Source organism: Ambystoma mexicanum, chromosome 1q (assembly GCF_040938575.1).
Source record: "Ambystoma mexicanum isolate Mex_15411 chromosome 1q, UKY_AmexF1_1, whole genome shotgun sequence".
NCBI classification, from domain to species: Eukaryota; Metazoa; Chordata; class Amphibia; order Caudata; family Ambystomatidae; genus Ambystoma; species Ambystoma mexicanum.
The window spans coordinates 206,463,586-206,487,064 of record NC_090922.1 but is presented as its reverse complement, the minus strand read 5'-3'; the positions used below and the strand labels follow the sequence as shown (position 1 = coordinate 206,487,064).

Genomic DNA, 23,479 nt, shown 5'->3' with positions numbered 1-23,479 from the left:
ATGAGTAGTGGTTAAAGCACCAACTCATTCACACCACTAGTGAACCAGCAATGATCTCAATCATCAAGTTGAAACAGGCACAGCCCGACAGGTATACCTCCTTTGCCTAAATGTGTAATGTGTGCCAAAGTCAGGCTATACTGTTCAGGACGGGTGTGAGCTGGTACAGAAGCAATCCAAACAACAATAGTACTGTAGTACCAAAATAAAAGAATGTGCAATTAAAAATAGAATCTTTAGTTAAAGTAACAAAAATGTGTGCCACTAATAAATAAATTACTGTAGACGGGCTGCTCAGGTAAAGATTTTAGCAGCAAAATGTAAAAGTGAATGCATATGTCTTTGGAAGACATAGAAGGCGCCTTCAAACTCAATAGCATATTTTAAGGCAGCGCAATGGGGACAGGGCCTCTTCAAATAACGTTGTTCCTGCCTCAACAGCATTGAGCCAGACTTCCAGGTGCTTTACTACAGTTGAGCCGGTATTGATCCGGTTGGCTCGTGTTTCCCCAACCAGAAGGCAGCTTTCAGAAGGTCTGAGGTGAGGGTTCCCTGTTGGTGAAGTCGGTATTTGAGATGGGTCAAGTTGATGTTACCAGCGGGTTGGGTTAGTGGTTAAGTCGGGGTTCGAGACCAGCGAGTCGATGATGGCTTGCAGCAGGTTGAGTCATTGCTCAAGATGATGCTTCAGTTGGATGGAGCCGGCGGTGAAACGCAGCAAGTTTATTGCTTGCATGGAATGGAGGCAGTGATTGGGTTGATTTGAGGCTGACTGCTTCAATTGGTTGAGTCAGTGTCTGGATGGCTCGAAAAGCAGGTAAGCGGTTCTAAGTGCTAGGAGTGCCAAATGCTGCAGAGGGCCCCAACGCTGCACCAAAATGAGCCAAACACAGTTGAGCCAGATTGAAAAGCAGTTTGAGGCAGTAGAGTGGATTTGGACTGCTTTCTTGGCTTTATAGTTTCTGAAAGATGCAGGCCAGGGTCCCAGGGGTCCTTTGCCCTTACACGCCAGGAAGGATTGTAGCAGGCACTTTCAAGGGTACTGTCACCTCCAGTTGCAAGGTCCTAGGTACCAGTGCTTCAGTTGCAGTAAGCCTTGTCCATACAGCAGTTTCACCCAGAATGTGGCCTTAGCATGGCTATGGAAAGGAGCTTTACTCTTCCTTACAACTCCTGAGCTTCACCTCTCTAGCAGATGACTTTGGAGTAGACTGTACTCCCAATAAGGTTCAATTGACTCTTTCTTCTTTCAGAGTACAAAGATGAATCAACTTAGGGGATCGGCCAATGCCCCTTATACAGGCAAAATGCCTCAGCGGATTGGTCCGGTGCAAGTCTGTTCTGAAATATCGATTCCAGGCTACTTTAACAAGTGGCCTTTGCCTGCTGATGTTATACCTAGGGTGCCTTGCCTGCAGAAAATGGGTAGAGGGGGTGGAAAGTTTGGGACCCCTGGCAAAATCCAAGATGGTGAGACCTCTCTGTGGACTGAACCTCTCCTCTGGGCAACTCTAACTCTGCCCCCTTTCTGTCTCTGCCTACATAAAAAAAGGTCTCCAGTAAAGTGGCTGTTGTGATGGCAGGACTGTTTTTGAATCATCGCTTCTCAGGGGTCTGCTCAGTGAGGAATCCTGTTCTTTGGAGGAAGGTGTGACCCTCCTCAGGAAGAACCAGCCGCCCAGGGTGTGACCCAACATGTTGTGGGTACACCTAGGCCCTATGGCTAATACATACCAAGCCACGCCATTAATTAGTCACCACCCACCACCAAGTTGGTAATACTAAGCTAAGGCGGTCCGATAGCACTGTGAGTAGAGCGCTCGGTTCGAATCCCGGCAGGGCCAATCTCAGCCTTTCATCCTTCCGAGGTCGATAAATGAGCACCACACACCATGGGTAATAATAAGCAGCGCTCAGATACCTGAGGGTTCGTAGCGCTATATAAATGCTAAATAATAATAATAAGACATTACATCAAATGCTTGTGTCTGTATAATTGTGTAACATAAGCAGACACCATGTCAAAACTAGACCTGGCTAATATTTAGACATTAATAACTGCTACTACGCTGCTGGGTTAGACAATGATAATATTGTGAACCAGACATACAGACGGTTAAAAAGCCACCTCTGCCTATTGGAACTTTGTATTCCAGCAGCTGTGTTAAAAAATGAAGATGTGACCATCAAACCTGTTCTGCCGCCATGCAACGAGCCTGCTGGGGATGTCAGGAGATGGGCACGTAAAGGTACATGTGTGCATTGTGCTTTTTGGCATGGAGCATTATGAAAGAGTGATCTGATTAGCATATCTCACTTTCAGAAGCAGAATTACCTGCATCATTTTATTATTAAAAATCGAAGCAGCTCAGGCTATGACGTCCTCTCCAGATGGAATTATGTTATAACACCACCACCAGACTCATTTCACTAGGGGCTCAGAACATCTGGGAGCACACAGACATCAGCCGATGATGAGGACCCTTTGTCTGGGTGCTGATGCCAAAGGCCTGGCATATCTCATAGCCCAAGTTGTCCTGGCCTTGGCTTCCAGAAAGAGTTCAAACAGCAGATGTTTGTTGAATCTGGTCTTGTACAGTAACTCAGAGGCTGGTGGAACATTGCTCGAGATGTGGCTTTAATAGCATGAGACCCATGTCTAACGGACCCCATTAGTCCCCCAAAAACACTATATACAAAAAGCTACTTGGCCATAGCTACTCAATGCCACTTATTTCCCATAGACCTCCCTCTACTCTCTGACGGACATTACCATGTATAACCTTGATGACTGGACTTTTACTGGGTCCAAGTTCAGTGGGCTTGTGTTTCTAATTCCAGAGACCTCTGAACACATGGGAGCAAACACCCTCTGGAGAGAGGTAACAGGTGGTTTTCAAGGGGTATGAAGGAAAACTGGGTTTTTAACTGGGAGGAGCTGGTGAGTTTCAGTGCAGGGGTGAATGTCATTGTCAGAATGAATAGAGATCCAGGAAAGGATGACATACGCCAGAAAGCATGACACATCACGCTGTTAATAACCAGCAAGACGATGCGGGGCAACACAGGTTCGATCCCCAGGGTCCGCGCTTAGAAACCTCTGGGTATTAAGCGCGTTATAAATAACCAATTACAACCATAAACCACTGTGCTACCCTAATCAGAGATACAATTCTCGCCAGACTGAATTAAGCCAGGTCGACCTCCAGCTACCTCTGACAAGCTCTAATGTATCCAGAATAAAGTGGTCGCATTAATGTTCCGCCTCTTTCCTCATGAGCACATAACACAATCATAGAAACAACTACACAGGTTCCTGATCAACCCCTGCAGCGGCTTCAAAATGCTCAGACTCAATCATAGAGCTACTAATGGCAATGGCCACACCTCTCTGCAGAAGAGCAGCAAACTCCGTCAACCATCAATGACTTGTCAGTCATCCAGCACTCAAAAGCTCTAGCTAGAAGGCTACGGCTTGGTGGATCAATCTCCAAGGTTTTGGAACTCTCTTCCCACCTATTGCCACATTTAAGAAGATCACCTCGTCTTCAAAGGTGACATCAAGACACCCTCCACACCCGTAACTTTTTGTATGAGGAAGAGAACGTTTGGAGGGGTGGAAAAGGCTGAACAAAGCCGAAGAAGCACTGATAGTGATAACCACAGTTTGTGCAGCCATTAAAGGTACATTTTGTAATATTTGTACTATTTAACCCATTGAGCAAACCAACTCCACTATCTTAGAATGGAGTCTACCAAAAGAAAACAATCGAATCGGGAAAACAAACGAGATGGTCTAAGTAAAAAGCTACCAGTTCATGTATAAGCTCTGACAGCAAGTAAAACAAGGCACAAGTTAGAACAGATTAAAGTTTGCCAGTGGTCAGTTAATGAAACCTGGTAAATTTCATTGGGCAGGTTCACAGGAAGCTCCACATTCGGTCTACAGGGCAGGGGCCGCCACTTGAGGGCTCACGTTGGCTCCCCTTCCGAGCACCCCAAATCGCTTCTTCTGCTTTTGGCTTGCACAGGCAGCGGGATCAGGAACTGTGCTGTGAAGAAGGGTTGTGAAGGGTTGTAGGAAGCATGGATAAGGCTTAATGGTTGTAGGGCCAAGAGCCTTTAAGGGCCCTGGCCGCCAGGAGCCATCTGGCCTCTCTGATTCCCACACCAGCAGAATCTTGGGTTTTCCCTTGAGTGAAAATTGATTGATGTGTTTATTGCATGAATAAAATGCGGACACAGTGTTTTGCACATCATTACAGTGTTTTAGTCGAAGTTGATTCTGACCCTTGATATCGCATATGCCTACTTGAATCGTGTACTTGTAAAATAAGGTGTTATGCCTGTGCAAAATACAAAAAAAGTAAATAGTTTCAAATTTGTATAACTCGAGTAGCTATAGAAGTATCGCACATGATGACAGATTGGTGGTAAAATGACCACCAATCTGCTAGAATTCTGATCAGAGACCATCCTGCACCAGAACAATCCTCTTAATCCATCTACAAAGAAAAGAAATCCCTGCAAAGTAACCTAAGAGATATTTGGATGGTCCGAAGGAGTCACACCTCAACTGCTTTGTGGTGGGATGGCTTTCCTTGTGCACTACATCAATCAACTGCATGAACTGTGTGTGGCGTTCCTGCACCTGACTTCCACCTCACCCATAAACATATGTGACGGGGAGCCCTCCACAAATAACCACTCTGACGCCTTAAGACAGTCCAAGGGTCTCAATGACTTTACAGATAGGCTGGCAGATGGGCTGGCTGTAGGTTCTTAAAAGGGGTCTTTTGGTTCTATTGAGTTCCCTGGGAAGTCTGGCTTTAAGGCCGTTCCCTAACTATTTCTGGCCAGTATACTCCTTCCCTAGCCCAGGCATCCTCAACAAGATATTAGTAGCCCGTCAACGGGAACACCTTTCTGTCTGTTGTTCTGACTAATACTATTGGTGTTTTCCCTAAAGCGTTGGCTAACTATCTCCATCAGGGTTATCTAACTGCCCCAGACCTATCCTGCTTAGTGTTCTAGGACATTAGAGATGGTCCCTTCTTCCAGCCAGTGTCAGTCTCTCTTCTCTCACACACGTTATTACCTGACCCTCCACTGCACTGGGTCCCAGATAGTCTCCTCCCACCCTGTTGCTATACCTCCAATCTCTCACTCTTCCTTTTCACCAACACCCTTTGATCTTACTTCACCTCTCACTTATCAACCCTTTAACTTCTTACTGTCGCTACCCCATGTTACCCTCTGTTGTTATCCTTTCCTCCTTCCTCCCAATCTACTTCCTTGCCGCTTGCAATTGCTGTTCTAATCAATTTTCGCTATTACCACTTCTCCTATTCTCCCACTCCCTGTCACTCTTACTACTCACCCTATACTACTATTCCTTACTCCATTATTAATACTATCACTCTACTACCTGTCTTCCTTCCTAGTCTTATTCTTCAAAGCCATTATAACTACTACTTACTACCTCTCTCACTCGCTACTGCACGTCTCCCACTACCACTACCTCTACGCCCAACTACCTCTGCAACTACTAGCACTACCACTCTACTACTTCTACTCTACCTCTATTCCTCACACTCTCCACTCTAACACACCAACACACCACAGACCCCCCTCTCCAATAGCCTACGAAATCATGTCCCTCACGCCTTCTCTGGTCCTTCGGACATCTTCCTCCACCTTCGGTTCTCACCCAACTAACCAACACTTAAGCATTCGCACACACCTCCTTAACTACCTCAGCCCCTCCCAGGACTGGATAGTTACCCTGGCCAATAAGCTTACCTGACTCCAGGGGTGTGACAGAGGAAGGGCTTGGGAAAGGCTTAAATGTTCCTGGAGGCCCGCCCCCTTCTTCGTGCAGTCTAAGAGCATTTCTAACCCAGAGCCTGTAAGGGCTCCCAGGTACTCCAGGCCTTCCAGAGGCCTTTCTTTATTATTAATATCCCTGGTGGTTTAGTGGGTTTGCACCGAAGGCCTCCATGGGGGCCTTCCTTTATCAAACCATTTCCCTGGTGATGTAGTGGTGGCTTTTAGGCTTTTGTAGAGGCCTTTGCTAAATAGAAATGAATCCCTGCTTGGGTAGTGATTTGTTCTTACGGTGCAGGCTCCAGCTGACAATGTCATCCTGCGTGGTTGTCAGCCGCACCCCGTAGTCTTGAGAATGCGTCCCATAGTATGAATATTTATCAACAATGGCTGAGTGGAAAGGCACCAGAACCTTCAGACAGAAACTGGCATTGAATTTTGGGACCTTCATTTGAAGGGCTAACACCCGAGCGACAGCAGGCTTCAGCTTTTCAAGAGCTGTAAACCACAGAGGTTAGGTGAAGCTTGTTACACATTCCATCGCTCTGAGCTGAAATGATTGTTACCTAGTTGATGCTGGCACCTCAAAACATCTGAACAAGCAAGTGCACCTCAAAAGGTAGCTCCTGGTTACTGTTGGTGTTAAGCTTACCAGGCTCTCCTAGACTAGAAGTAGGAGATAAATAGCTCTCAGTTCCCAGCAATTTCTAACCCTGCTCTTTACGACTCTGACGTTGTCACCAGGCAGCATGTGATATTGAACAAGCACATAAAGCGCAAACTGTGACTGCAATATTTGCAAGATATTTAATAACTGTGCGCATGACCTGCAAAGACCACTGCAGTACCCGGTTTTGAGTATCGCCTGTGATATATCCAACCAGGTAAACCTTACAGGGGCACCAATGCAAGTTAGAATTACACGTAATCTGAAGCCACAGGCCCAGTCAGTAATGTGATAGGGGCTTGATATGCGCCACCTCCACACTGCAACTAGCTACCACATAGGGCTATGACGGGCTGATCCAGCATGGGAGTGGTAGATGGGCTCACTCTACTGGGGCCCTAAATTCCCTCGAGGGGCGTAGCAAGGGCCCAGCAGAAAAGTGCTTCTTTCAGTTCATATGGGAGGGAGGGCGGTCCATCAAGGGCGGCCAGTTTAGTCCATGCTGGCTCCCAACTCAATGCCCCTGGAGCAACCCCCATCCCCATGATCGGACCAAGAGGGCCTGCTTCTGGCAGCTTTGTTTAGGCCAGCTCCATGTTCATGTAGTGATCTAGGAGCAATGCACAGGGCTTTCAACTTGATGTGTTTCTTTATTTGTAGCCAGTGGCATTTATTGAGGGAGTTGTCCGGGTCGTTGCCTTTAGTTATCTTGAAAATGAGTTGGGTGTCTGCCTAGTTGTCGGCTGTCAGTCCATGGGCTTGAATGAGTTTCATTAGGGGGAGGCGAGGTCATATAGATAGTGAAGAGAAGTGGGGAGAGGCTTGAACCTTGTGATACACCACATGTAATATTTTTTGTGTTCAATGTGAATGTTGGAATGTAGGTTCTTTCTGTTGGGCCAGTGACAAAAGATTTCAGCCATTGTAGTGCAGAGCTTTGTATGTCTGTGACAAATCAACCTCCGGGGTACCAGTGGTCCAGGGATGAATATCGGTTTCTAAAACATCAATCAGCCCCATACCTCTAGTACACCAGAAGGGATCTGAACAGATTGGAACACAAGTCAATTATAAACCTCCTTGTCCAATTTTGGTGACATGGACGGAACAGCAGGCTTATCTCCGCAAGGTCGTGCATCGTTGGTTAGTTGCAACACAGCGAAAATACATTATTACCCAATGATAAAAGGGACTGCCAAGTCAAGGTTGTATTAAAATATCTACTTTATTATTACTACAACAGACAGTTTTAGCACACTACAAATTACAGCGCACACTGTAAAGGAACACAGAGGACAGACAGTTTCACGAAGGAAAGGGAAGCACTCTGGATACTGACAGTAGGGTAGTGGTAAAGTAATCAGTCTTACTGTTCAAGGTTATTTGGTTTCAGCACCAAGGGACCAACGGTCTCTAGGGGCCTTCCGACAAGGACCAGGGGGGACAACCCCAATATACATGGTGCTTAAGAAGTTCTTGATGCTCGCCAGCGTTGAGGCGGTTCCAGGGCGCTTTACAGCTCTTGAGATAGAGTTTGAGGCGGGAGACCGCTGTGGTTATCAGGCGGAAGACTTATTGGCAAGTGAGGCTGGACGGTTGGCTGCAGGCTGGCCTACATGGTGGCTCAGAGCCAAGAATCATTGTCTCTGTGCTGGTTGGCGGATCTGGAGCGCTGGTCGAGGGGTCTCGGATGGCTCTGATGACTGCGGCGTGACAACAGTCAGCGGTGCAGCCGGTTGCAGTTCGAGGACTCGACTGTCTCAGAAATGTCCTTAAAAGATGGATGCTGGTTGATGCTTGTGGTGCACTCCTCCTGCCTTCTTCACAGGGCTCTTGTCGTCCTTTCAAGGCAGATGGCCCGAAGCTTAGGCAAGTGTTTGCAGGCAACGGCCTTGTCCTTAATTCAGATACTCTCCGGCACTTCCCACCTAAAAAACTTGCTGGCAGAACCTAGTAGGGCACGCTGTGTGCTGGCTGGGTACCGGTTCTGGAGCTGCTGGGTGGGTCCTCTGAGTCCAGTATCTACCTCTGCTCCCTGGGAGATGCTTAGAGGAGGGAACTTGCTTCCCTCTTGGAACTCCTGGCCTTCCTTCACTGGCGGAAGATGTAAGGTAGACTGCACCTTCAGCCCAGATCCAAATGAGTCCTTCTTCTTGCTCCTTTCAAAGTCATCGGATTATCTGCTAAGTGAGGGGTTCAGCCCTCTTTTAAAGCCAAATGGGCCCCAGTGATTGGCCCAGGCAAAGCCTACCTTAATGAACCAATCTTGGGTCCCCACCAACAATATTCTGTTATGCATGAGGTCAGGACCAGAGTGCTGTGCAACAGAAAAGGTAAGGGTGACAACATATACCTAAGCCCCACTCATCTTCCTGTCTGTTGTAGATCAAAGTGTCTCTCTGGTTAACTGAGCCCTCTGTGACTCTTGATTAAAGCTCAGGTCTCCCTTGAAGTATTTGACGAGAGCAGAATTCTTGTCTCCCTCAAATCACATACTTCTCCCCTCTGAAAGGGGTCCGCTCTGCAGGGGTACCTACAGTAACTGATGGACCCAGACAAGCCATTCACTGCCCTTCATACAGTGAGGTGGGAACCAGATTTAAGTTGACACATTGCATACTAAAGGGGTGTTAACCCCGCTTTCCTGATGTCTGTTGGGCAACCAAGCCCTTGCAACACGCTTGCCTCAATTATCTCTAATTAGTATGCACTACCACCAGCTGAACTAAACAATAAGAAAGCAGATCCATGGAACCTTTGATATTACAATCAGGCTGCCCACGGCCGGAGGACGGTGTCCCTTCCCCCTTATTGAGATGCTTTGATGTACCCATGGCTGTCACCTTCCAGCTGACCATGACAGGGGAAGACGGCGCCTGTAGGCTGTGTTGACCCAGAGTACACGTGACTATGCGTTTCATGCGGTGAGCAGAGAAAATGTGTGCGGAATGGCCTCACACATTTTCGTAGGTTGATCTCCCATTATTCTTCACTATCAAAAAATCTAAAAGTCCAGGCGAGATCACACTCCCCAAGCGGATTGTCGAATTCCTCATAATGTCAGATTCCTCCAGTCTCTTGATTAGGATTGTGCGCCTGATCATATTGGATGCAGCTGATATGTCCAGTAGTATGAGAGACGATTGGAGGGGGGGGGGGTTGTCCGCATTCATTCTCAGGTCATCCTATATGGTGAGGATCTCTGATTCTGTTCCTCTTAGGTGTCTGAAACCGACCTGGGATTGGTCAAGTATTCTGGTGCTTTCTACATAATTGATTAGTTCTTTGGCTACTTGGTTCTCCAGGATTTTTGCTGGGAAAGAACCGTAGGTTTGATATGGACCTGTAGTTAGTAGGGTCATCTGTATTCCCCATCTCATTTTATAGGATAGGTTTGATGTACGCTGATTTGAATGACTTTGTACTATTCCTGTGTTTAGGGATTGGTTCATTAGAGGTCAGATGTAGAGGGCTGTTGTTTTGTGGGTGAGTAGCTTTTTGTAGATATCCGGTGGGCATAGGTCACTGGGAGATCTGCCTATGTTTGTCGAAGATTTCCTCACTTTTAGGTTAAAATCGATCGAATGTTATGTTGGCTGTTGGGGTGTTGGTTTCTGGGAGGGTGTTGATTGTGGTCCTGCAGGATGTGTTGATGGCCTGTTGTATTGCTTCTATTTCTGCTCTTAGGTGGGCTGTGATGCTGTTGCATAAGGTTTGCGAGAGTACAATGTTGTTGTTGCCTGAAGTTGGGTTTTTATTTCCTTTACGATTCTAATAATTTCTTTTTGTGGGTGTATTGTTGATACTATGACCAAGTAACACGATATACTCCTAATGTGAGCTACATAATATTTAAAGGAGTGTTGTGAAGTAGTTCTGAGGCGCGTGTTAAGGTTTCATTTGTAGTGTGGGAGACTATTTTTATGTTTAGAAATATTTAAGTTTACACTCACTGTTAATAGTAGCAGTGGTATTTGCCAAGGTTGGAAACTTTACTTTTGATATACCTTTTTTTAAAAAGAATTCCACTGATGTACATGAAAAGGGGATGGAAATATGTTGCAATCCTACCAAAAAGAGGCCCTATCGCTCAAGTCAGAAATCACAACACAGTTTATCTGGTAAAGTTGAATAAGGGCCGTGTGACCAGGCAATGTGCATAATAAACTTAATTTGCCTTCTAAAATGCCATCAAGTAGCAGCATTTCAGTTATCAAATACCAAATGTACAGATTTTCTAACAAGTAGTGCATTATTATAACATGGGGCTGAGCCACCAGAGCACATGTTGAGATGCACCCTGGCTAGGCCATGCTGTCAACTCCTGGATTTCACAAAATGGCGCTACCTGAGTTAGACCAATATTAGAAGAAAGTAAACAACAAAGGCAACCGCCGCAAAGGTGAAGCTCTGCAATCAAGTGTTCAGATTGTACTTCCACTTCAAAATAAGGACCAGAGAAAACCCCAAATGACAGAAGACACCAATCAGAAAGAAGGAGAGGTGTTTAAGAAGGAAAACATGCGGAAAATCACACTACAGTGTTTGGTTTACCACACATTCTTACAGACTTGTGTATGTTTATGAATGTATTCATGAAGATTACAAACATATGTCCAGTAATTGCAGTTGTGCATAATTGTGCAATGAATTCATGTATTGCTATCTACAGCCATGTTCTGGAAAGTGATTATTATATATGCAAGTGATTTTTTGAAGTCATCAGTAATATCTCTGTTTGCACGTCTTTAGATCGTTGCCTTCATCTGATTGGACCATGAGCATCCTCCTCTTCGGCGTCACTGGCCTGCATATCATCATTCTCCTTCTACTTTTAATAGCAACGCTTGACAAGGTAAACTGGCTTCTGGGCAGGGAGCCCCTATGTATGCACTAACTCATTTGCAGAGCGTTACCATATGATTGCAGGCCACTGAGGTTACAACCTTTCCAGTGATGTGCTTTCGTTACCTAGTGAATTCTGGGTCTTGTAATGTTGAGTCTTTTCAAATGAACACATGGAGCTGCACTGCCAATTAGCAACATTTTCAATGGAAAACTCCAATTGAAAAACACATTGGGTCTCATTCATGAATTTCTAGCGTGGTGCAAAGTCACTTTGAATCAGGGTGTTTGTTTGCAGTGCAAAGTTACGTTGCACTGCAAAGGTACTCTTTACACTGTGCTAAATGGGCCTAATTCAAAGAGTACTTTTGCAGTGCAAAGTCACTTTGCACTGTCAAACTACTCTTTGGCCCGCTCTGTGAATCAGGGGGACTCATTACGAGCATGCCGGTCCGGTAACAACGGTGTCGGTAAGCCTACCGGAACTGTTGTTACCGTACCAGCGCACTCCAAGTCTGCGTGCAGCTGCCGCCCCGCCCGCCAGGTCAGACCTGCCGCTGATCTGCCGCTCGTAGACTTTCACGGAGGCACTGGCACTGTTATTTACGGTGCCGGCGCCTCCCTGTTCCCCATTCCCATTGGGACTCAATGGCAATGGGCAATACCATTTTTCCGGCGCCTGACTACCCGGACCGGTGGGGTTAGAATCCCCCACTGTTACCGGCAAGTCAGGTGGCGGAACAATTCACGAGTCCGTTGGCAGCCTGCCGGTTTTACCGGCACGTCTACCGCCGGACTCGTAATGAGGCCCAGGGTGTTTGTTGACAGTGCTAAGTGACCCTGCACCAGTACTAAACATTCAATGAATCAGGAACTTTGTGAATCAAGCCCTTAGAATCTGCCTTCCACTCCCATCACATTTTTAGGCTGTAGCTCTTTATAAATTACATAAACATGAACAAGCACCTCCTGTGTATGCTCTTTCACCATTGAGGCCACACAAGTGGGGAAAGAGCGCTATATAAATAACCAAGTACAATGCCATACAATAAGCTAATAATAATAAATGCATTTTGGCGTACAATCAACCCCCTCACACCTCCAGCCCACCCTGCTCTCTCATGCCTTTTAGCACTTTGAAGCAGCATCTGGGCAGTCTTATGCGCTACATGAGCAATCTCTAACATGTATGCTACCTGCTTTCCTGATCCTCTTACTCTCTCTTCCTGCCATCCCATCCACTTCTTTCCTTCTCGCCTCAACCCGCACTGGCATTTGGAGCAAAGAATGTGATATATATAAAGCTTTGGCTGTGTTTTCCTTACTTTTAAAAACACGTTATATCATGGTAGGTTTATGCAAAGTTTTCTTGGGCAGCACACCCTTCCCAAACCCTCCATAGACATAGCTCAAGTGTTTCCACATGCCGAGGCTGGGTACTTCAGTCCTGGTTTTGCTCTTTGCATTCTGGGACTTGTAGTTTTGCTTTTATCATTTAGAAACCAGGACTACACGTTCCAGAATGCAGAGTCCGGACTGGAGGACCTACTCAGGCATGGAGTGGTGAGGCTTTAGAGCTCTCGCTTGGAAGCTCTGGTCTTTCTCGGTACATTCGCCTGCATAGTGTAAAATGGGGCTATTTTGAAACCCATTTCCAGAATCACATTTGGTCACCTCTTCCCCCTTGCATGGCAATAGAAAATGCCAGAGGTCAGTCAAAGTTCATTCACACTGAAATGTGCCCAGATGTACCGCTGGACATAGGCTTTAGCTTATCACGTAAGGTGTGCTGCACCAGGACATTTCTCAGCCAGGGTTTATTGCTACACCTTATCGAGTAAGTTAGAAAGGGCAGAGAGATTGTAGCACAGGGGGGTCTTCCAGTTATCTTCTTTCAATGAACCTATGTAGGAGTATAGTGTGGGTAGACGGGCTCAGGCTCCTGTTGGGATGTATGCTCTTTAAGAATGGGTGGGCCTCGGACAGGCTGAGTGGGTTCCTGGTAAGATGGGGCATTCTTCTGGGATTTGAAGTTGTCCCTGGTAAAAGTTGATGCATCTAGCCAGCTAACGTCACCTTCAGGTGAGATGGGAATGGAGTCTGGTGGGCTGAGTGGGCTCCCGTTGGGCTGGTGTGAGCTGAGGACAAGGTTCCTGGAAGGAAGGGGAGGCTACCAGTAGATTGGAGAAGCTATTGAGGGCAAGTGATGGCCATTGGGCTGGCAAACGTTCTTGAGGGTTGGAACAAGCTCCTAGCGACTTGTAGTTGGTTCCTAGCGGGCTGTGGTGGTTCGTGGACTGTGGCTCGAGGTTTACGATTTGGTAGGTAGGAAGGGGTAATTGTGGGCTGGTGCAGGTTGGGCTGGACTCCAACCCCTCAACATGACCTGGACTATTGGTCTCCTTGAAAGGTGGCTCTGCTGCTTACAGGGAACCCTCGCAGATCTTTAGCTGTTTCTCCATGTTGGCTCAAAGGGAACTCTACCGGATGCAATGGATGTAATCCTCTCTATCTTCTTTCCCTAGTCCTGGTGGGTGTTATCCGAGGACGAATCACTGAACCTCTGGTATGACTGCCTTTATAACAACAACACCGAGGCCTGGCTGTGCTCCTCAGTGTCGGACAGTGGTAAGTGGCACATACGATGGTATAGTAACATGTTTTTTTTCAAGGGTATACTTTTCAAGTTGCAATTGACTAGCTAGGCATAAAAAGTCACTTGCCCACTCATTTCTCCACATTCCCATAGCACACCATTTCCCACTCGCCAAGAGTCCATTATTACTAGCTAATGGCTATTGGTGAGTGCACATTTTGAGGCCTGGTTTTTTATTTGTTGGTTGATGTTCTAGAGTGCACAATAAATTGTCGCTGGGGCAGTACGCGAAGCAGAGACTCAAGGTCAGGCTTGCATTGTTGTAGTTATACGTAGTATAAGGAAACCTCACCCAGAGGCCTATTTGGTTTAAATCTTGCTGATGCGCCCCTATATGTGTCAGCAGTGCTGCTTCACACATCCTGGCAGCTGGCCCGTTTCTTGGCCCAGGCAGAGCGGGCGAAGGCCCGGGGAGCAGAGCTAAATGGTCCAGGAGGAGGGCGCAGGAAGGGGCCCACCAAGAAAGCTGCCTCTGAGCTAGCCGGAGAAAAGATTAAGCAACCTGCTGTTCTGGTGGGTGCTCCTTTGCCATGTTTGGCTGGCTGCTCTCTACTGACTCTTGGATAACTGCGATGAGTTCACAATATGCAAACACAGGAATGCATATTCCAAAAGCAGCGTGTGAGATGCATGGCCACACCATGATTTTCACTAACTGCAGGCCAGCATTAATAAGAGATGCTAATGCCAGCTGTCAGATAAAGCATCTGCCTGTTTTTTTTGCAGAAATAACACCTGAGGCCTGTGTAATGGTGAGGAGGTAGTGGCTGAGGAACTGTGGACCCTTTACCATGCATTAGAAGCTGGTTCTGTTTAAACCGCTTCATCGGGTTATTACTGGTCAGGCTAAAGTTTGTAAGAGGTGCAATCCATTCTGTGTAGTCTTTCTGTGCATTGTTTATTGGGTCTCTCTTCTATGGTATCCTGTCCAGTCTATAGATATAATTCCCAAAAGATGTTTCAGTATTGGCGGTTGAGAATACTCACACTGAGACCCAGCCCTTCCTCATCTAAAATTCTCCAGAAACAAGAACCAAAAGAGCCCGTGTATATCATTTGAGTGGCTCATGTTGCAGCCATTTTATACTCCCATCCAAAAACTTAAGCTGTTCGAATGAGTATGTATGGTCCATGGTTATGAACATTTTAATGTTAGGGTGAGTGCTGTGAACCGTGAAGTGAGTATCAAGCCATGTGTCTGTTATGAATTTAGAGATTCATGCATGCAATCCTTTTATCACAGACTTGTTTATCAAATGTAGAGCTCTCAGATCACCTTTATATTCCTGAAATGCTCTGATTTAATGCAAAGCATACAGAAACCCCCATTGGTGCTATTTGTGCCATTTCCCACTCTCATAGAGGTATTTTGAAAGAGTACAATAAGAGTGTACCAAACGGTCCATCTTGGAATGATAACCCATCAGAAAATAATTCATATGGTTAGTCTAGTATTGCCCCTTGCGAAATACAAGTGAGGTGGTACGGACAGAATACCTGCAATGCAGGACCAGTGGTCAGTGGGCCCTCAGACCTGGGCAGGCTGGTCACATCGCAGTGTGCCAGTTTGCACAGTTTGAAACTGCATTTAGGCAAGGCCTTCCCTAAGAGCAGGTGACAGAAAAAACAGTTACTTGGGCAGCAACAGCTGTGTTTTCACATTAGATTTCTTCTGTCAAGTACCTGAATTACAATGTAATGAAACCAGCTTCATTGGTATAGCAATTATTTATTTATACTGAGAAGGGGTTTTGTCGAACGACACAGAGGTGTAGTTTGGGAGTGACGTGTGCCAGTGGGGGGGCGGGTGGCGCATTCTAGTGTTTCGCCCTGAGCACGAAGTTGGCTAGAAACTGCCCTGCCTGGCAGTTTCAGTTGGAATAAACAGAGAGCACCTTTTGTAAGCCGTGATGCAGTTTTGGGCGGCATGGAGGATTTAAGGAGGTTTCAGTCCGTTATTTTGCAGAGAATAACTTACTGTTTACTCATGATTCTCCGTATTTGCAACGGGAAGCCCAGCCCCCGCTCTTTGGCTGGGGATCTCTTCGCCCTCAGGGTTCTGACGCATTTTTCTTTGTAACATGGCTTGTAATTTTCCAGCCTTGGGCTGACCGCAGTTGGACGTGGACCTCTGCGCATGAGTTAACCTCGAGCTCGCTTCACAGTTTTTCAAATGTGGAGTACACAATGCACTTTCCTCTTAATCCTTTCATAGAGTTTCACTTTTCTTAAAAAGTTGTTTAACAGCCTTTGGCTCTTAAGCAGGGGTATAGGAAAGGGAGGGAGTGAGATAAGAAAAGGGAGAGGAAGAAGGATAGGACGAGGCCCCAAGTTTTACAAATTCATAAGATTGAGTACTAATTAGCATATTCACGGATCTCATAGGACACGATTTTACATGTCCCTCGACACCATTTTCGTTCTGCAATATGTCATCAGTGACTTGGGAAGACATTCATTAATAGCATAACACCAAACACCCACTAAGAGAGATGCAGGAACTAAAAGGCGCCAGCCTGAATATTATATTCAGGTGCTCAAATTGCATGTGAAAAATCTATAATACGTAACAGCATAAATCACCCTGCGGTCAATACAAAAACAATCCTTGAGCAGTGCTCTCTGCTCTATTTAACGTTTTCTACCCTCTGCTGTCAAATATGCAGAAGGGCCGCCCTCTGTCAGAGGGCTTCTTACCGCCTCTTTGCCTTTCAATTGAGAGGGCAGCATTGCCATGTCCAGTTGTAGACTTGTTCACCAAGTGTGAGATTTAGTTGGGTGCGTGGGTGACAGTTAAAGCTTAATCCCACCCCTAAATGTGAGTGTCACTCATTGTTAAGGTGTACGTCACGCAACTTGGACGTACCTCTGTTTCCGGATGATGTCCGCGTTGGGGAAGCCAGTCTGAAATTCGGGTAAACCAGTAGAGATTATGGCACAAGGAAGCGGCCTCAATCCTGTCCTGAGGGTACAGGAATGGACGGGGGCCACCCCCCAGCACCAAAGATCTTTTTCTTGTAGTGACCTTGGTTGCTGTAGCTGGCACAGGCGAGACGGGCAATAAGGAGGTCGAGAAGTCTAGGGAGGTGAGAGCTCAGTAGAATGGCCCAGGGGGAGAGCTCAGTAGATGGCTGGGAGAACCAGGCACACTCAGTTCTATGGACATCCAAGCAACAGTCAATTTGCAGGCTGCGGAATGATGGGTAGCCGAGTTGTCGGAGAGAGTCCAGGCCCAGGCGAATCCGGAAGATGTTGAGGGTAAATTGGAGCAGGCAAGAAGACTGGTACCCCAGCAAGGCAACAAAAATAGGGATACCAAGTAGGCGGGCAGATTGACCTCAGGGAACCTCAAAGGATTTAACCAAGGGGAGAGCAGCAAGGGAACAACAGGGAGGCCAGGCAAGGAGTAGGGAGCCAATCTGGGAAGCGGGGAAACCAGGCAAATGGAGGGAACCGGACAGGGAAACCAAGCAAAAGAAGGCAGAAGGTCTGGTGGGAAAATACTGGAGAACCAGGCTGAAAGGCAGAACAGCCTGGCAGGTAAGCAGGGACCCAGGCGGGCAAAACTGGAGAGTCTGGCAGAGGAAACAAGGAGACCAGACAGGAGGGAGGCCTGGAAATCCAGGCAGGGAAGCAGAGCGAGGCTGCAGAATCCAACTGGAGCCGGCGGCGAAACAACGGTGAGTCAGGAACGAACCGTGTTAAGATGCGATTCGTTCCTGCACCAGACCGCTATTTACAGCCGCGGTACGAAACCGAGGTTTGGAGCGCGAAGAGAACCTCGCATGCGCCGCGGTCCTTCCGGGGCGAGAACGAGGCTTGGAGCGCAAGCCATCGATCGCCTTGGTCCGCGGCACACGCGTGCGCCCGTAGCCTGGAGCAAACAGCTAATTCGGGTGTCGGAGAATCTCCCTCCCACTGATCCGATACCTGGAATAGAGCTGCCAAGGAAAGTGGCGACCCGCAGCCTTCCAGGTACGTGTCCTAACACCATAACCCCCTCCAGAAAGGCCAGGAGCACCAGGTTTCCAGGGATGACGGCGATAAAACTCTCTCACTAAACGAGGAGCATGGACATTACCCACAGGTTCCCAAGTGCGATCACAGACAGGGTAACCCTTCCAGTTGACCAAAAATTGCAACCTCCCCCTAAGGTAACGGGAATCACATATTTCTTGGACCTCGAATTCAGGCGTACCCTCAACCTCAATGGGTGCTGGACGTGAAGGGGAACGACCATAAGGGTCGGGGCGATAAACCTTCAACAAGGAAACGTGGAATACTGGATGAACATGCCAGGACACAGGTAGGGCCAACTTGAAGGCCACCGGGGAAACCTGTCTGATTATTTGGAAGGGACCAAGAAATCTAGGAGCCAATTTCAATGGTAAATTACGGGCTGGTAAGTTCTTAGAAGATAGCCACACCCAATCTCCCACTAGAAATTGAGGCGCAGGACTCCGATGTTTATCGGCAGTCCTTCTCATGTATTCTTGTGCCTGAGCTAGGGTACCAGCTGCCCGAAGGTGGAGGGACTGAATCTTGGCAACCAACTGATCCGCGGACGGGACTGGACTGGGTTGAACAGGAGAGAGAGGCAGCAGCTTGGGGTGAAGCCCAGAAGAACAGTAAAAGGGACTGAATCCGGTTGCCGAATGGACAGAATTGTTATAGGCCACTTCGGCCAACACAAGGTGGGAGGTCCAATTAGATTGAGATGCGTTTGTGAAACATCGCAGGTACTGTTCCAAAGTCTGATTTGTCCTCTCCGTCTGCCCATTAGTTTGAATTCCCAGATGTCGACACAGCTGGCCCCAAAAAGCTGAGATAAACTGAGAGCCCCGATCCAAAATAATCTTCTCTGGCAACCCATGCAGGCGAAAGATGTTTTGTAAGAAGGATTTAGCCACCTGAGTTGCTGTTGGTATCTTCTCAAAGGGGATAAAATGGGCCGTCTTGGTGAAACAGTCCACCACCACCATGATACATATGTTGCCTTCGGAACTTGGTAGGTCCATAATAAAATCTGTGGCAAGTGTATGCCACGGATAAGGTGGCCTTTCTGTAGGATGTAATAAGCCCAAAGGTTTCCTGCGGGGAGTCTTGACTTGGGCACAGGTGGGACAGGATTCTACGTACTGCTTGACCTGAGTTGCCCAACCAGGCCACCAGAATTGGCGCGCTATCACTTCTTGTGTAGATCAAACTCCTCGGTGTCCCCCAACCTTGGAATCATGTAAACCATGCAGTATAGCTTTACGTAGAGCTTCGGTAGGTAAGTATAATCTATTTCGGAAGAGCAGCAAGCCATCTTTCTCATGCACTTGTGGATGTGTTAGCAAAGCAGACCGTTTGGAATCCACTGACGTCTCTTGGGCTACTCTCTGTAAGAATGGTACCAAGGCCAGAAGGAAATGTTTCGGGGCCAGCACTGGCTGATCTCTGCCTTCATGTTTGATGTCATCCTCAAGGGATCGAGACAATGCATCTGTTTTCACATTCCGAGAGTTCGGTACATAGGTGATGTTGAAATCAAAATGTGAAAAAAAGAAAGCCCAATGGGCCTGCCGAGAAGTCCTACATTGAAGAGATCGTAAAAATTGTAGATTGTGGTGGTCAGTGCGTACCTCCACCTGAAACCGGTCCCATAGGAGATGGTGACTCCATTCTTCAAAAGCGGTCTTGATGGCCAGGAGTTCCTTTTCAATAACCGGATAATTCCGTTCACTGGCCGAGAGTTTCCTGGAATAATATGCTAATGGGAATTCCATGTTCAATCTGGGATCATGTTGTAGCAAAACAGCCCCAATCGCAAAGTCGGAGGCATCAGTCTCTACTATGAACGGTCTATCCTCCCGAGGATGACAGAGTATCGGGGAAGTGCTGAAGGCCTCCTTTAACTGTTGAAAAGAAGTCGAGGCTTCCGGTCCCCACTCAAAACTCTTCTTGGTACTGGTCAAACTGGACAGTGGAGAAGTCACCTTGGAAAAAGCCGGTATAAAACAGCGATAGAAATTGGCGAAACCGAGAAAGCGTTGGAGAGACCGTCGGTCCTTGGGAGTCTTCCATTCCATGATTGCACGGACCTTTGCCGGATCCATATTTATCCCGGAGGCACTGATCACGTATCCAAGAAATTCGATGTGATCCTGATGAAACAGACACTTTTCCGGTTTAGCATATAGATGATTCTGTTGTAGTCGCTTAAGGACCTCCCTCACTTGAGTAGTGTGTCCCTTCAAGTCTTCAGAGAAAACCAGGATGTCATCCAAGTACACCCACACAGAAACTCCGATTAAATCAGCGAATATATGATCCATCAGACGCTGGAAGACAGAGGGGGCATTACATAGGCCAAAAGGCATCACCCGATATTCATAATGTCCCAATGGTGTCTAGAATGCTGTCTTCCATTCGTCTCCAGGCTTTATGCGCACCAAATGGTAAGCCCCTCGTAGATCGAGCTTGGTAAACACTCGGGCTTTGTGCAAGGATTCCATAATAGTTCGAATCAAAGGAAGCGGATATCTATCCTTTCTGGTGATATCATTCAGCTGTCTGTAGTCGACGCAAGGCCGTAAGGTACCCTCCTTCTTCTTGACAAAGAATAATGGAAACCCGGCTGGAGAATTTGAAGGTGCGATATAACCCTTCTGAAGACATTCCTGCAGATATTCTCGTAGTACCTCCCTCTCTTGGGACGTCAAGGAATACACTTTACCATGCGGAATTACTGAATCTGGTAACAGGTCTATGGTGCAGTCCAATGATCTGTGAGGAGGTAAAGGAATATCACTAGGTTCAGAGAAAACTTCTTGAAATTCGGTGTACTCAGATGGAATTGAGACGACAGAATATAGACTGGTTCTGTTCTCCCCATCGGTCTGTGTTGAAGTGGAGGCAGTTGTTTGAATGGGATCACAAATACAGCATTCCCTAGAGCAACGATCGGAACTGAATACCAACGTTCTAGTCTCCCAATTGATGTTAGGATTGTGATGCAACAACCAAGGTAATCCCAAAATTATGGGGTACGTAGGTGTCTTAATTACATCAAGTGAAATCTGTTCACTATGCCCTTCAATCTGTAGATGCAAGGTTTCAGTATGTTGGCGAACAGGGCCTGAAGACAGAGGGGTCCCATCGATTACCTCCACCATTGAGATGTGCTTCTTTTCAAGCAAGGTGATTCCATTTCTGGCCACAAAATCGACATCAATATAATTACCAGAAGCTCCGCAATCCAACAAGCCTAACACTTCAACTGGTTTGTTACCCAACCAAGAGACTTTAATAGGCAGAGCCATGAGGACCACAGGCTGCAGGGGCTGTCTCTCCTGTGTCTTCTTTGGAAGGACTGGAAAAGAAGAGGGGCCTGACGTAGCCTTCCCTACATACAACAGGCCATTTAGTTTTCTGACTTTCGGAGTGGTTGAAGCGGGCAGGTACTGAGGTAATGTCCTGAGGCCCCACAATACAGACACAACCTGAGATCTCTTCTTCTTTTCTTCTCCGCCTCCGATAAGGGGCCTATGACGGCTCCGAGTTGCATCGGTTCTGGCGCCGATTCGGTGGAACCCGATGCTTTGGATGGAAGATTCAGGAATCGAGGAAGTGTTTTCTCCGAACGCCGTCTCTCATTTCTTCTCTCGGCCAGCCTGTGATCGATTCGTAAGACCTGTTCTTGGAGAGACTGTAAGGTATCTGGTTCAGGAATATGAAGTAGCTCGTCCTTGTACTCTTCTCTAAAACCCCTTCGAAATAGTATCTTCTGGGTAACCTCGGGCCATTGAGAATCAGTGGCCAATTGCCGGAAACGACTGATGTAGGAAATAATATCGGTTGACCCCTGTTTTAAGTCCATAAGTTGGTTCTAAGCGGTAGCTGCAAGGTTTGGTGATTGAAATACTTCCAAGAATGCTTTCTCAAAAGCCGCAAAATCTTCGAGAATGGGGCTCTTGGCTACCACCAGCGGGGTTGCCCAGGCCAATGCATTTCCAACTAAATTTCCCAAGATATATCCAATCTTGGCCTTGTCTTGATTGAAATGCGTTGGGCGACACAAAAAATGGATCCTGCAATGGTTACGAAATTCGGCCACTCGGCGAGGATCACCATCAAACTTAACCGGACTAGTCTGAGCCATTACAGACTCTGCAGAGATGACAGAACTAGCCCCATGTGCCACTACTTGCTGCAGGGTAAGATTCTCTTGACGTAGGGCAGACATCTTAGCACGTAGGGCTCTGATTTCGTTTCTTAACTCTTCGGTTTCATCCATCTCAGAATCTGAACTGGTGATAAGGCGTCTTAATCTGTTAAGATGTACGTCACGCAACTTGGACGTACCTCTGTTTCCGGATGATGTCCGCGTTGGGGAAGCCAGTCTGAAATTCGGGTAAACCAGTAGAGATTATGGCACAAGGAAGCGGCCTCAATCCTGTCCTGAGGGTACAGGAATGGACGGGGGCCACCCCCCAGCACCAAAGATCTTCTTCTTGTAGTGACCTTGGTTGCTGTAGCTGGCACAGGCGAGACGGGCAATAAGGAGGTCGAGAAGTCCAGGGAGGTGAGAGCTCAGTAGAATGGCCCAGGGGGAGAGCTCAGTAGATCGCTGGGAGAACCAGGCACACTCAGTTCTATGGACATCCAAGCAACAGTCAATTTGCAGGCTACGGAATGATGGGTAGCCGAGTTGTCGGAGAGAGTCCAGGCCCAGGCGAATCCGGAAGATGTTGAGGGTAAATTGGAGCAGGCAAGAAGACTGGTACCCCAGCAAGGCAACAAAAATAGGGACACCAAGTAGGCGGGCAGATTGACCTCAGGGAGCCTCAAAGGATTTAACCAAGGGGACAGCAGCAAGGGAACAACAGGGAGGCCAGGCAAGGAGTAGGGAGCCATTCTGGGAAGCGGGGAAACCAGGCAAATGGAGGGAAACGGACAGGGAAACCAAGCAAAAGAAGGCAGAAGGTCCGGTGGGAAAATACTGGAGAACCAGGCTGAAAGGCAGAACGGCCTGGCAGGTAAGCAGGGACCCAGGTGGGCAAAACCGGAGAGTCTGGCAGAGGAAACAAGGAGACCAGACAGGAGGGAGGCCTGGAAATCCAGGCGGGGAAGCAGAGCGAGGCTGCAGAATCCAACTGGAGCCGGCGGCGAAACAACGGTGAGTCAGGAACGAACCGTGTTAAGACGCGATTCGTTCCTGCACCAGACCGCTATTTACAGCCGCGGTACGAAACCGAGGTTTGGAGCGCGAAGAGAACCGCGCATGCGCCGTGGTCCTTCCGGGGCGAGAACGAGGCTTGGAGCGCAAGCCATCGATCGCCTTGGTCCGCGGCACACGCATGCGCCCGTAGCCTGGACCAAACAGCTGATTCGGGCGTCGGAGAATCTCCCTCCCACTGATCCGATACCTGGAATAGAGCTGCCAAGGAAAGTGGCGACCCGCAGCCTTCCAGGTACGTGTCCTAACACTCATTATGTTT

General features: G+C 47.5%; 1 protein-coding gene across 1 annotated transcript in view; it reads left to right on the top strand.

The window, feature by feature from the left end:
- EMP3 (epithelial membrane protein 3 (MAM blood group)) overlaps positions 1 to 23,479 on the top strand; it is a 154,134-nt gene that overhangs the window by 122,794 nt on the left and 7,861 nt on the right. Inside the window, exons 2-3 of the mRNA XM_069637355.1 lie at positions 11,246 to 11,348; positions 13,864 to 13,966. Of these exons, the coding sequence (XP_069493456.1) occupies positions 11,271 to 11,348; positions 13,864 to 13,966 (181 nt within the window). The 5' untranslated portion in view covers positions 11,246 to 11,270. The remainder of the gene's footprint in view (positions 1 to 11,245; positions 11,349 to 13,863; positions 13,967 to 23,479) is intronic.